Source organism: Thermobia domestica, chromosome 9 (assembly GCF_964235325.1).
Source record: "Thermobia domestica chromosome 9, izTheDome1.hap1.1, whole genome shotgun sequence".
In the NCBI taxonomy this organism is placed as follows: Eukaryota; Metazoa; Arthropoda; class Insecta; order Zygentoma; family Lepismatidae; genus Thermobia; species Thermobia domestica.
In genome coordinates, this window is record NC_137462.1 from 114,653,418 (window position 1) to 114,667,294 (window position 13,877).

The 13,877-nt window shown below is 38.6% G+C and overlaps 1 protein-coding gene across 1 annotated transcript in view; it reads left to right on the top strand.

The window, feature by feature from the left end:
• Rh50 (Rhesus blood group-associated glycoprotein Rh50) overlaps positions 1 to 13,877 on the top strand; it is a 114,875-nt gene that overhangs the window by 44,871 nt on the left and 56,127 nt on the right. Inside the window, exon 2 of the mRNA XM_081771730.1 lies at positions 11,158 to 11,341. Within this exon, the coding sequence (XP_081627856.1) occupies positions 11,158 to 11,341 (184 nt within the window). The remainder of the gene's footprint in view (positions 1 to 11,157; positions 11,342 to 13,877) is intronic.

The window sequence follows — 13,877 nt, forward strand, 5'->3', positions numbered from 1 at the left end:
CGAAACAGTCGAAGATACACTACGTACCGGTGGCAATCACGAAAGAAGCAACCTAAGATTAGGAACTACGACTTGGACATGCGACAGTAAAACAGTTGCACGCTATGAAAGTTTATGAAAACAACAACAGTCAAGTGTAGGGCATCAATACTCGGGTGTGGCAAAAAATAAATAAATAAAATAAAATAAAAATAATTCTAGAAAGCTAGTTCCGTGCAGGAAGACGTACGTAACAAGGGGAAGAAAACTGGTCGGCAAAGGAAGCTGGGTCTGTAATCCCATGGCTATCTTAAACAAAGAAGGTACATTCGGAAGACACTACAGAACGTAGCTACGTACCTAAGCACCCGCTGAAGGCAACGAAATAAACTCTATACTGTAAATTTCAGATGCTGTACATACAATTTTACAGTAGATCTTCAAAATGACGTTCTGTGGTGTCGACGCAAGCATGTGGAGTCAATGCAAGCATAACAGCGTCGTAGAAAACTAGGTTGAAATATCCCTGGTGTCGTTCTGACGACGTCACTGACAGCGAACATTCGTACAAGGAATCCCTCTTCGTTCTCTACAGGAATTTTGTCGACAAGAAGAAATCAGGTGGGGTGAGATCCGGTGAACGAGCTGGCCAAGAAATAGGACCCCTCTCGTCCGATTCACCAATCTGGGAAAGCCTGATCGAGATACGCACAAGAAACAGCATCAAAGTGGACTGGTACCCTGTCTTGTTGGAACCACATATGCTGACGAACACCAAGCAGACATCTGCCAATAATTCCGGAAGCCTATGCTGCATATAATGGTGAAGTTAGGCTGGCAGAAGGAGGATAGGGACCTATTAAGTGATTGCCAACGATGCCTACCCACATGTTTTCTGCAAATGTCTGTTGATGACTTATGATAATTGTCGCGCAAGTGTTCTCACAGGCCCACACGTAACTATTCCAACTATTAACTACACCATCTCTGGTAAAACAAGCTTCATCGGTGAACAGTACAGAGACATGAAAATGAAGATTTGCCACAAAGCGCTGTACTAACCGTTCACAAAATACAATTGAAGTCAGCTTGACTCGGATTTTGTACTCCTGGTAAATAGTAATGATGCAACTGCTGTTCATGTGTGCCAAACCTATTTCATGTGCTATGACCCTTGTGCTTGTTGAAGATTGTTCATCTACAACACAGCTTCTTCCAAAGCGGGAATCCTAGTAGTTCGTCGTCTCCATATGTCGTGAAGTTGTGCTTGCAAATCTTCCGTTTCCCGCAAATGTTGGAAGAGGTGCGCAAACGTGGAGTGCTTTGGATATTTCCTTTGTAGAAATCTTTCACGGTATACTGTAACCTAGTCTCTTCCTGACCGTTTCTATTAGTTATTCCATAGATAAACACCATATCTGCAAACTCGTCAACCGCAAAGTCCATTGCACTGATAAGTACTTAACTGTCATACAAACAACACACAGAGCAATTACACGACACCAATCTGTCAGCACTAATGAGATAACTACCAACAAGCCTTCGCAACTCATGAAAGGAAACACCTCACAGGCAACTGATAGCTGATACAGTAGGTAAGTGGCCACTACGAACTGCACCATTGTAGTAAAGATGGTGTGATTATATTCTATTATTAGTTCCGACTGGCTCTCTATCTACTAGCCGTTTCCTAGCACTCTGTGTGTTTGTCTTGATTCAGACAGAAATTTTGTTCACTGCTATGGAATAAAGCTGTTGCACACATCTTTAGCTTAGAACACCAGTGAAACGAGAAACAGCTCATGCGAATCATGAAACTACAAAGAAATCTTAGATTAGTATTAGAGACAAGACAAGACTTCCTACAACAGCTTCATACGTACGTATTTACCTTGACGAACAGTTTCTGACATTTTATTTTCAGATATTGTGTGTTGCCACCACTTTTCGGCGAGGTATACTCGTACATTTCCGGCCAGTGACGGTAACGCATATTAGACCTTTCGTGATTGTCCACGATGCTTATCAATGTTCCCCAGGATGTCTACTAAAATTCCAAAATGAAATTTCGTGACTTTTTCGTGATCTTTTCTTTAACAAATCATAAACTTTCCTAATATTTTCAAGAGCGAATTTGGGTTCGAATTAGGCCGAATTTTGATCCATGCGATAGAAACGTACTTTGCTTGCGATTTGGTAGCGTCTAAAGCCGACCATAGACATTTTTGGTGGTGAACTTTGACTTTTTATAGAACAAAATTTTCCAACCTGTACTTACATTTGAACAGTTAAAAAAATCGTGATCCTAAAGCTAAATTTCGTGACTTTTTCCTGACTTTCATGACCATTTTCTGATTTCGTGACTTTTTCGTGACATTCGTGACTTTCGTGACCGATAGACACCCTATTCCCTCACGGTCACAGTTCCCATTCAATCCGTAGCTTATGTTGTTGCAGACGCATGTTTTCCCTTCATTTTATTCTGGTATTGGACATCTTTCTACCCGAAAACAACTTATTGCGTACACTAGACGATTTCTCGTCTCATATTTTGGTTTCGGATATACGAATTACCCTACTTTTCTTTTGAAGCTACCCTTGCGCCCTCCCTGTTTCCAATCCATTCCTACGATAATGAAATTTCAGGCGTGAATAATGCATCGCCGGACCTTAATCCGATATTTTGTTCTCGAGTTTATCCATTCTTGTCCAGTTGCGACACATTTTTGGTGACCTCTATCTCCGAAACGACGCACTTCCGAACCCTTTTTCTATTCCAAATTGCTTCCTTTGTGATCAAACCATAGAACGGTATGTAGGTAGTTTAATTACGAAAATGTACCTGCAGATGGCAGGGGAACCGTGTTTTTTATTTGTCATTACATTGCATTGCATGAAATGGTCCAACATCTTTTCCAGTTCACTCGAAAGTTAGAAAACATAAAATACAATTATGTTTGCCGAGCTGCTCATATATACAGTATGTGAGCAGCTTGGGTGAACTAATGATCTACTCGACTTTTAACGCCTTCATAAAAACGCGCTTTTGCCTGCCAGCAAAGAAAATCCACAAATTATTATTTCAAAGCAATTACGAGTGCAGTCTGTTAACTACAGGATGTGATAACAGTAAAACCTGCTAACTTACAAACAAATGGCAGTTGTATGAGCTGCTAAATAGTGCTAATGACATTTTGTTGAAACTATATATGAAAACAAATGTAGATCTGTTTTTTTTTTTTTTTTAATTTTTATATCATGTATATTTGAGACAAATTGTAATAAAGTTTTTGATTCAAGAAGATTAGTTTTAGCTTTCAAAATTTGTGACTAAACTATTAAACTTACTTTCAAATAGGTACTGAAAACAGAACAGTTTGCAAACCAAAATAATTTCGAAGTAGTGGTCCATAGACTTGCTTACAAGACTTTCAGCTAGCTACATTATGTGATTCAAAACCTGTTGAGAGAAAATTTAGAGAGTAGGCCTTATGCAGAGTTGTTTTGACGTATGATTAGCGTCATACTAAACGCCTGACTATTGCAAGAAACATATCGTCCCTTTGTTTGCAAAGTTTCGTATCTCAAAAAAAATCGATTTTTGAGTTAAGACCAGCAACGAATTCCCCTTTAGGAGCTCTATAATTCTCTTTAATAGCCGTATCTAAATTCCTAAATGTAACTGTGGAATAAGCAATTTGATGTTCGTCGTATCTCAATTGTAGAGAATTAAATTTTTCTCGAACTGCCGTAACTCAAGATACGACAGTTTGCAAGAAAAAATAAGATAAGTTTCTATTGTTCACACAGAGTCGTATCTCAAACGACTTTCTATTTGTGTGTCTCTATGTGTGTTTGTTCACTTTAATGTGTAATTTGTTTTAATATGTTGTTTAAGCAAGCAGGAAATATTTATGTGCCTTCACAATTGGTCCCTCTGATCAAGTTAGTTCGTAGAAAGCAGACTTCTGAGGTAGTGGAACTACAGCATAGTGACTTCCTCAACTTCAAGCAGTTCTCCAAAGAACTTCAAATTCGAGAATCAGAAGGAAGTGATGCAAAAGACGTAAACTGGAAGGACATGATGGAAATAAGAGTTTTGAAGAGGTCACCGACAACCAGCGACGCAACTAGGCTAGTTATCGCCAGGAACAAGAACTCATCTTAGCGCCCCCCTCCCTCTCTGACCAACCAAACCAAAACACTCTTCAACTACACATGATATTGGCGTCACATGGTGATTCTCCTATTGATTTTTTTCTTCAAGTTGTAAAACTTGTTTCAAAATTGCAGTACATAATTTAATTTTTAGTACCAAAAAAAAAAAAAAAAACATACCAAACTAATTAGTAGTTGATTGACAAATAATCTAAGAGTAGCATGCTTGACACATTCTTATAGTCTTATCATAGTCACTGCAAACCACAATGTTTCTGGAATTATATCCGGATGTGCATATGTGTAGAATGAATCAGCAGTCTGTTGATTTAGAACATAACATTTAATTATGACAAACAGTCAAACTGTTGTCTCAAGTATTATACTCGGACATTTTGCAAATTTCTTAAATCGACATAAGTTAAATGAAAACACAAAAATCTGGAACTAAAATTTAACTTTACGGACTCTTTTGGCTTCAGAAGGTTTTACAATGTCCTCAAAAGATAGCTTTGAAGCTAATTTACGCTCTATAGATATAATCCTAAGTTTGGAGAGTCCTTGTTGTCCTGTTAACTTTCTAAGGTATTTTTTAAATGATCTTTAGTTTGCTAAATTTCCTTCCCTTGTCTTATAGTTAAAATAAATATTTGTCCAGTTCTGCGCCCTCCAATCCAGCGGCCGTGGCATAAGCCCCGTTTTTTCCTCCCCTTTAGTTACATCACCGCGGACAACTATTTTCTACAAAACCAGCAATCTACAATTAGACTACAAGGAACTTCAACTTAGGCACCTCAAGAAGGACGTAAAAGATTTTAAGGTCGGAAAATTTAACTTGGGAAAGTTGAACGTCACCCAAGACAAATACGCAGACTCTGATCACTACCCCTGTCATACAAATGTCTGAGCACCAGCAATTTTACTTGCACCTCGACAATTAGGACAGTTTCAAACAAAAACGAGTTTCTTTCTTTTTGTAATTTTGTTAAGTTCAGGACTGTTTCTTTGCCAATTACTTTATGGATATGGTTCAGTAATTTTTAGTATTGTATGGAAGTGGTATTAACTGTACTCATTTAAGTTATACTCTAGTTTAGTTACGATAGCTTATTTTTAATTCCATTATTTAGGCGATGCCTTGAATTTTATTTTTCCTGCATACAGCTTCATATTCACTTCATAGTGTTAACTTGTAGTATTAATTTCATTGTTTCTTTTTTTTTGGTGAAACTTCATAAGCCTTATTAGTTTGTTCTTTTACTATTAATTTCATAAACATGCTTAATTAATTAATGAAAGAAACCAGACTTTTGGTTCTATCGTTTGTTTACTACCTTTTATAACTTATCCATATCAAAGATAAATACAGCAACTTAGATGTACACAAATGGACAAATTTACAGTTTTTCAACTTCAATTTGCATTATTCCTATATCCTAAGAACTATACACAGTGACGTAACTCATTCATAAACAAATTATTTTTTGAAAAGTGACGTATCTTAAACATTTTTTATGGCTAAATATTACAATATTAGGCCTATATAATTTGAATATGTGGTATTAATGAATATACTTTTGGCTACATTGTGTCAAAAAATGGTAAATATTTGTTGGTAAACACGAGCGTAAGAGGAAAGTAAAATATATGCAAAATTTCAAATCGCTCTCCTGAAAAATGAGAAAAACTGAGATACGACACTTTGCAAACAAAGGGACGATATGTTAGTCAAACTTTTTAGTATGACACTAATCACGCGTTAGAAAGCTCTGCATAAGGCCCAATATATCTATGATACTTTAATTACAGACTTTACAACTTTAAAAGAATAAAAACAATTTCCTCATAGGTATGTTTCTAGATTTTTTTTTTTTTTTTTTTTTTTAATGATCATTCATGTAATTTCCATATTTCCTGACAAGGGAACCTTCCGAAAATGATAGATGCAGTGAAAGATGTGACCTATGCCAATTGAAAGAGCTGTAACAGAGATGAGCATTCCCAAAAAATTAGCTGCCCATAGAAATAAGTTCAAGAAATATAATGGGTGGAAGTTCGGGAAACAGCAAGGTTGGACAAGGGGGGACACGGCAAAATACAATGCTGACAAGTGATGTATAGAAAGAGACTTGCCACAATAGGGAACAAATGAAGGCCACCAGTGGGGTTAACAGTGTTGCCAACTGCAATGAAAAGTACATGTTTTGCAAAGAGCACTATATGAAGTGAGTGCAATATTCAGTGTCAATCTGTCATGTAGAACATAAGATATGACGTGTATAATCAGTGGTACAATCTAACAAAAGAAAATAGAAAAAACAGAAGTACGAAAAATATGGAAAAGACGAAGTTGGCCATAATGCGCCACATTTAATCACGAGCTGTGCATATTAGAATGAACAAAGCAAGAAAGCACCAACTATGCAGGGAACCGACGTACCTAGAGTCGAAAAGAAAAACGAGTTCCAAAGTTGGCAGCACTGACCATGAAAATCCAGACAATTTTAATATAGTTAGGCCACTCGCTTCACAAAAAGAAAATTTCGGCAACAGGCATTAGCCTTCGCATCATTTGTACATGCTCGTCCACATTGTACGTGCAATTGTTCGATGAGACTATGGTCCAAACAGAAGATACATTTGCAGTGAACACAGCGGAATACTGTCAATCCGTCACACATGGTACAATGATCGCCTGTGAATGTCTCGAAACAGTACTCTAGAGGTGTCGGAACCTTTGGTGGTCTTTCTATCACATATCCACACCTGTAGAAAGCAAACATAATCAGAGGCTTGATCTGCTGTGTGTTGCTGTCTGCAGTATTATCACCGCCTATATGATACATCCAGAGTATCCCACCTAACTCTGCGACTGAAATAGTTTCAAAGCAAAAAAAATGTGAATGTACCCATGTCAGCGGGCGACAAACTTTTGTGAGACGCAAGTGCCCCCAAGTCCCCCATCATAGGGTCCCAGGGGCCAACTTAAAAATTTCAAACAGCACCATCGGTAGAGTTATATTTCTTTCGATAAATCTTGGAATATGCAACAACGCATATCAGAAATATTTACTATATGGGATTTCAGAATGGCCGCCAAAAATATCTGCTGGGTGACAAGAACAACGTGCATTTTTGGCGGCCATTTTGAAACCCGTGCTTCATATAACAAATGTGTTTTTATACACGGTGTTGTATCTATCCAGAGAAATATCATCCGCCCCCTGTTCCCATTTGAAATGCTGCGGTTGACCCCCTTGGGCCTTATGATGGGGGCCCTGGGGGACTTGCTTCTTACAAAGTTCTCTTGGCCCTCGACATGAGTACATTCCTGTGCAATTGGATTTTGCAACATCTCTTTTCGCTTCGCAGTAATTTGAGATCACATTGTTCGATGCCATGTTAAGACAGCATATATTTGTGGCGGCCATTTTGAAAAACATGCTTCATATAGCAAATGTTTTCTATATATGTTGTTGCACATTCCATGATCAATCGAGAGAGGTAACACTCGGTCCCTGTTTCCAATTGAAAATTTGAAGTTGGCTCCTGGGTCCCTATGTTGGGGATCCTGGGGGGCACTTGCTTCTCACAGACTTTTATCACCCCCTGACATTGGTACATTCCTGGACAACTGGATCCGTCACATTTTTGTTCGTTTCGCAAATCTTTCAGGTCACAAAGTTTGGTGGGACACCCTGCATATTTCCACATACGACGCAACCATGACATAATGTTCACTACTTCTATTATCGGTTGTTGGCTCAACCCAACCATTTCATGTTCCCCGACTTGACATTGCCTCAATCACTCTAACATTGATGCATTCCGAGTGATGCCTGTTGCCGGAATTTTCTTTTTCTTAAGCGAGTGGCCTAACTATATTAAAATTGTCTGGATGTCCATGGCCAGTCTTGCCAACTTTGGAACTCGTTTTTCTTTTCGACTCTAGGTACGTCGGTTTCCTGCATATTCGGTGCTTCTTGTTTTGTTCATTCTAATATGTACAGCCCCTGATCAAATGTGGCGCATTATGGCCAACTTCGTCTTTTCCGAATTTTTCGTATTTCTGTTTTTTGTATTTTCTTTTGTTAGATTGTACCACTGATTATACACGCCATATCTTATGTTCTACATGACAGGTTGACACTGAATATTGCACTCACTTCATATAGTGCTCTTTGCAAAACATGTACTTTTCATTGCAGTTGGCAACACTGTTAACCCCACTGGTGGCCTTCATTTGTTCCCTATTGTGGCAAGTCTCTTTCTATACATCACTTGTCAGCATTGTATTTTGCCGTGCCCCCTTTTTTGTGTGGAATTTGCACTTTTCCCCCTTGTCCAGCCTTGCTGTTTCCCGAACTTCCACCCCTTATATCTCTTGAGCCTATTGCTATGGGCAGCTAATTTTTTTGGGAATGCTCATCTCTGTTACAGCTCTTTCAATTGGCATAGGCCACATCTTTCACTGCAGCTATCATTTTCGGAAGGTTCCCTTGTGAGTTCCGTTTCTGAAGCACTCAACAGGTTTTGCAGCTGGATTTTTCCATTCATGTATGGACTAGGGTTGTCAGATTGAACTTAAATCGAGGTCAGAGATAATCGAGGGGATACAAATTTGTGACTGAAGATTTTACATTTATTGTATTACTACCAACCGCTAACTACTAATACTACTATTGTAGTTTCCAGACGTATGCTGCACTGAGCTAAATGAAAATAAATTAATGATTACAGGTGCTACCTTCGTACATAATTTTGGAGGTTATTGTTATGTCAAGAAAAATCTTGTTTTCCATCAGGGACGTCAATAACGGCCCAGCAGACCGCGCAATGCGGGGCTAAGCCATAATGTTAACCATTGGCATGACAGCCCTTATGGGCCTAAGCAGCTCCAACACCATCTGTTAGCTACCGACTGAACTGAATCACTAGACCGAGAAATTGTCCCAGGTTCAAGGTCACTTGAACATAAATTATGTTTCTATTATCATCATAGTAAACACTAAGCGAGAAGTTTTAAGAAGATTTGGTGCATCTAAACCACAAAGCTGATTCTATAGTTCATTTCCATCAAAACTAAATTCCTACCTGAGAAATCATTGTTGGTGCTGAGCGATAACAGGCGTAACAATGGAAAGAATTTAAACCTGGCCTTTTGTTATAATACTGGGATAGATAATATACCAATGGAATTAATAAAGAATATGGGAAACAAGGGAAAGAAAGAATTGTTCCTACTCTGCAATTAAATATATGAAACAGGAGAGCAAGGACGCCCATGTTGTGGTTTTTAGAGAGAGGCAAGTATAAGCGACATTTCAAATATAGTTTCACATTTTGCGATAACTATTCTAAAAAAATCTATTGGGTTTTCGATCTTCCGAAGTGCAATTTCCTCTAGAGGGGGCGAGCGCCCCCTTGCCCCCCTAATAGGCACCCTTGCAGGAGAGTGGCCAAAAGACTTCCTGAAGGCGATCATGATACCGATGGCTAAGAAATCGAACCCAAAGAGATGTGAGGATTATAGAATTTTAGTATAATGTCTCATACAGGAAAAAAATTTGATTGGAATTCTGAACAGGTTATATGGAAGAACAAATGGAAAAGTTGAGGAGAATCAGTTTGGGTTTAGGAGAGGTAAGGGCACAAGAGATGCAATTGGGTAATTAAAAGTGATCGGTGAAAGGTTTATAGAAAAAAGGAAACAGGTGTGTATGGTATTTACTGATCTAGAAAAGGCTCTTGACCGCGTGAATTGGGGATTGTTGTTGGAAGTTGGATTGGAATGGAAAGATCGAAGACTCATAACAAACTTACACATGAATCAACAAGTAATTGTTAGAATAGGGAAGGAAATGACAGAGAAAGTGCAATTGGAAGGGAAGTTAGACAGGGATGCTGTCTCTCGCCTCCTACACTATTTAATATATCTCTAGAAGAGATAGTTAAATAGAGCCTACAAAATGAAACATTTCATTAGGATGTAGAATGATTAGGTGTATACGGTTTGCAGATGTTGCAGAATCTGAAGAGAAAATCAACAAGATGTTAGAAAACTTGAGGAAGGGCTGTCAAGAATATGATGAAAATAAATGTTAGAAAGACAAAAGCCATGGTGATTGGAACGAAGGGATAGGTATCAAATATAGAAGTAGGAGGGGAGAAAAAAGGACAGGTGATTAGTTTTCGATACATGGGATGACTAATAATATGAAATGTGAACGTGAAATAAAAGCAAGGATAGGAATGGCGAATGAAGCCTTTAGGAGGAAGAAAATACTATTTTGTTAGAGCTTGAATAAAGATTTGAGAAAAAGACTCATAAAATGCTTCGTATGGAGTATTCTACTGTATGGGTCAGAAACATGGGCATTACGCAAAAATAATGAGAAGCAACCGGAGGCTTTCGAAGTGTGGGTATGGAAAAAAATGGAGCGAGTTAGCTGGGTCGAGCGAAAAACAAATGAAAGGGTGTTAGAAATGGTAGGGGAGAAAAGAACAAGATATTATTAAGAAGTGGAAGAGAAACTGGCTGGACATTGGATAAAAAGAACTGTGTCATGAGGGACGTGCTAGGGGGTATGGAGGCAGGAAAGAGAGGAAGGGGGTGATGGAGACTACAATTAATGGACGATATCAAAACAGAAAAATTGTACGTGAAGATGAAGAGGTTAACGGAAGACCGTGGAGCATGGAAACTTCTCAGTAGCAGCAAGTGACCCGCCAATAATGGCAGAATACCTATAACGATGATGTTTTTTATAATAAAAGCATAGAACTTGTAAATAAGAAACAACTAAGTATGATATATCACAATTATAATTAAAAAACTAATGGCATAGATCATTAATTTTAGGTAATTTAATATATAAGCCAGTACATTTCAAATCTGGCAATCCTAGTATAAAGAGGATGAAATTTTCGTTGATGTCGTTTTTAACATATTGGCAACTGAAATTAATGGGACACAAACTATTCCTGAAATGTTAATTCTTCTGTTTCGTTGTTTTCTAGCATTCCAAGATGTACACGTAATGATCTTCGTTGGCTTCGGTTTCTTGATGACTTTCCTCAAGAAGTATGGCTACAGTGCTGTGGGATTTAATTTGCTTATTGCTGCCATATGTATCCAATGGGCGACGCTATGTCGTGGATTCTTCCACATGGAAGGAGGAAAAATTCTGATCAGCATTACCAAGTAAGACTATTTGAATAAGTAGTATCAAAATATTATTCTTATTTTTCATATAATTGTGTACTTAGGGCTTTTATTTTTTAAAATCAGAAATCAATGACTAATGATACTGTTTATCTCCTGTTTGTTTATTTATTTATCTCCTATTTGTTACTGCCAATTAAATAAAGCAGACAATTTATGGCGTTGAAATGTTATGGAGACATTTGTAAAGAATACAATAATCTGCATCAATAAGTAACAAAATATTTATGCAGAAGAAAGTGTAATAGGTACCACATTAAGAAAATAGACCTATATATTACACTTATCAGCATAGACGTAAAGCTCTCAACACATTTCTTTCTTTCGTGACGCGTTTCAAAATACTTTGTTCATAGAATTCCGTTTCTCGGGAGTATATTTGTCTTTGAAATGTTGACCGGCCAAGAATTTCTTCATTTGGCCAAAAATATCTGAAGGTGCAAGATTACGACTGAACGGTGCATGGTTCAGCACCTCCCATCCAAACTTCTTGAATTTCTCACGAACAGAAACAGTAATATAAGGACTGCATTATCAAGAAGTCTGACATTTCTAGCATTAACGTTAGAGCATTGTCACGAAACGCTCGACGCAACTTTGCTAAAGTGGTTTCATACGATGCAGCATTCACAGCGGCTCGGCTCATCTGAAAATCTATCAGTAAAACCTCTCACATATCCCAGAATAGAGTCACAACTCTTTTTTCGCAGATTGAGTTACCTTGAATTTCCTCTTTGGTAGGGAATCGGTATGTTGTCATTCCATGGATGACCGTTTTGTTTCAGGCATGTGGTGTTATGCTCAGGGCTAGTCACTTGTAAAGTTACCTTCCAGAAAAGCATGTTCTTTAGCTTACCGTGCTTGGTGATCCAGGTATGTAATTACTTCTGTTCCTTATGGACATCTGTGAGATTCTTTCTCACCCACTGAGCACTCACTTCACAGAATTTCAGTTTGTAATGTACCACATCATACATTGTACTGTACAATATGTTGAAGATGTATAACAGTGTTTGAAGATAGATACGTGATACGTGAACTGTCACTGTATGAGTTCGAAGTCGGGCATAACCCAAAACATTTGTCATGCGAAAGAGGAAGATGCAGGAAACCACAGCACAGCAACTCGTTGGCTCCAGAAATTTCGTGCAAGTTTTAAAAATGTAGATCAGCCAAGGTCTGGCCAGGCGCCGTAACTTAGATTTTTTCTGGGGGGCAAGTATTAATATTTAGGTCCCCTAGAAAAAGTTGGGGTCTCTAGAAAGAAAAATAGGCCCTTCTCTTCATCTTTCTCTTACTCTTTATAGGCTCACGGAGCCAGTAGGCCCTCCCGCACGGCAAGGTCAACGGGGACGTTAGTTACGCCCCTGGGCCCGTTCCATACATGACAAGTTAATTAAGGATACAATATGGACAAATCTCAAAGCCATACGAATAAATATTATTTCTAGGGCCCCTAATAGCAGACAGTTTTTACTGAAATGGGCCCACGACTCCTTTTTGTTTTATTTATGTTTTGTGTACTGTTTTGTTTATGTAATGTAGTGAACCTGTTTGATGCTTCACTTATAATTTTATGTTCGTATCGTATATGGAGCAAGAAAATGTTATCTTAAAGTGGGACCTCCCTCGAACGGCGGGAGCTTCCCTGGGGTCAGTTGCTCCCTGCCCCCACAAGTTACGGCCCTGGTCTGGCCGCCCCAGGGTAACAGATTCTGGGGTCATACGACTTGGCATTGGGGAATATCCATCCACCAACACATAATGATTATAAAACCATTATGTCCCAATCCAATGTAGTGCTTTAAAAAATTCGGAAAACCATCAGGTGCTGCCACATTGTACCACATTAGTTGATCCCAGCTCAGGCCCAGTGGAAGTGTGCCGAGAATTGCTGGAAAATCCGCGTCATGTGCATTTCTTGAAACAGATAGCCACATGCGGCGAAAAGTAGGAGTTTCTTCGAACTCCGAATATGCAAAAGCAGTAATTGAGCAAGGAGCAACTTCCAGAACTGGTCGTCAAGCAGGGCTGTTTTAAGGATAATACGAAGGAGTGATTCACTTGGAGTTCGTTCCTAACGGTTGTATCATCAATGTCAATCTTTATTCCGAACAATTGGAGTGGATATATGTTGCACTACGCCTAAAATATCCTGCATTGGTGAACTGAAAGCACGCTCTGCTGCAAGAGGTAACGCAAAACCACACATGGCTCGAAAGATGCAACAAAAAGTCCAGGAACTTGATGGCATCGAACTTATGCTACGCCCGGCATAAAGTCCTAACCTTACCCCTTACGATTATTATCGTTTTAGCCTAGCCGCACATCCTGAAATCATGATGCTTCACGAAACAACAAGAGGTGAAAACAGCAGTAACGTGACTTCTTTTCTTTTAAGAACAAGACGTAAAATCGAGGAACTGGCAGGAAGGTGTTACAGACAGTCCAACACGAATGACTATACTTTGAATGTTGACTGATTTCATTCTACTATGAAAAATACAAATATGTT